At 45.1% G+C, this 1,295-nt stretch overlaps 1 protein-coding gene across 1 annotated transcript in view; it reads right to left on the reverse strand.

Moving 5' to 3' along the window:
• Positions 1 to 2: 2 nt before the first annotated feature.
• LOC107578877 (protein FAM199X-like) overlaps positions 3 to 1,295 on the reverse strand; it is a gene marked incomplete at its 3' end in the record, with an annotated part of 22,957 nt that continues 21,664 nt past the window's right edge. Inside the window, exons 3-4 of the mRNA XM_016264781.1 lie at positions 1,024 to 1,233; positions 3 to 42 (exon numbers count right to left, since the gene is read on the reverse strand). Coding sequence (XP_016120267.1) covers positions 3 to 42; positions 1,024 to 1,233 — 250 coding nt within the window. The remainder of the gene's footprint in view (positions 43 to 1,023; positions 1,234 to 1,295) is intronic.

The raw sequence follows: 1,295 nt of genomic DNA on the forward strand, positions 1-1,295 counted from the left end.
GCGTAAAGCCTTCTGCTGCAGCTTCCTCTGCTTGGAGCGCTTCTGGAAAACACCACTCACAAAAATCAGTCCATCTTAAACAGTCTACTCTCAACCTTCTCAAGATGCCGCCACTCATTCACTTGCATCAGACAGACTCACAGAGATCGACTCGAGCCGTTCCTGCATGAGTGTTAGCATCACCATAAGACCCCTTTAACAATGCTTCATCAGTATTTTAGAAAATAAACATGTAAAAGGAATACGATTGTTTTAAATGCATTCAGTCAAAGCACAAGTGAACTGGACAGAGCTAGTCACTGCGTATCCCTGTGCTGTCGATCTCTCTCACCTCAGGAGGCTTCTCTTGACTGCGTTTCATAATCTTACGGATGACGACTTCTCATTGTGGTGGAGAATTAAATCTTTTCTGTAGAAGAGTGGTGAATGGAAATGACAAAGAAAGCTCATACTGTTCTGTCTAAAATGCCTTAACGTTTTAACAGAGTGTTATATCTCTGTATTGTATTTGTTTTGTGTAGTAAATATAGTCTCTGGCACATTCACATGTAATAAAACTCATGATGAAACCAAAGTAGCATCTGTTATTTTCACCAGAAGATCGAGTTATGACATTTTGATTAAACGTAACAAGGTTTAAAAAAAAAACATAACATAACCCTAACTGGTTGTTGAAACCTGAACTTAATCAGCAGTGATTTAAGCACCAGTCTTGAGGAATATAGAGTATGGCTTGATCTGAATCAGTAACGCAGTCCCCTGTGAAGCACTCACTCACTGACAGTTAATGAAGCTACACACCAGGAAGCACAGCAACGGAGTGTAAACATTCAAACAGGATAGTTGTGTAAATCCAGTTCCTGTCTTTTTCCTGTGGATTATATGCAAATATCTAAATCTTAAATATAAATATCTGATCACAGGTGTAACTATCAGTACTGAATAAAAAGCAGCATGCTGAAGGTCAGCGGCTGCGCTGTGTTTGATCGAGACTGATCACTGCGCTGTGTCTCTGAGGAGCACCTTGGAGTCTCGTATCCTCTCTGCGGCGGAGGCCAGGTTCCCGTCGCTGTGAGCGCGGCTGATGCTGGAGGCGGTGGAGGCGCTGCTGCTGCTGATGCTGCTGCTGGTGATGCTGGCGTCACTGCTGCTGTGAGCGCTCACGCTGCTCGCCAGGCTCCTCTTCACGCTGCGCTGCTGCCGCGGACCGTGCTCGCGGATGTAGCTCCGCACCTGTAGGAGACACCACATCAGTCTGATCTCTGGACAACAACACACCGCCTTCACACAGATCC

This window comes from Sinocyclocheilus grahami, unplaced genomic scaffold, assembly GCF_001515645.1.
Source record: "Sinocyclocheilus grahami isolate Dianchi unplaced genomic scaffold, SAMN03320097.WGS_v1.1 scaffold12486.1, whole genome shotgun sequence".
Taxonomy (NCBI): Eukaryota; Metazoa; Chordata; class Actinopteri; order Cypriniformes; family Cyprinidae; genus Sinocyclocheilus; species Sinocyclocheilus grahami.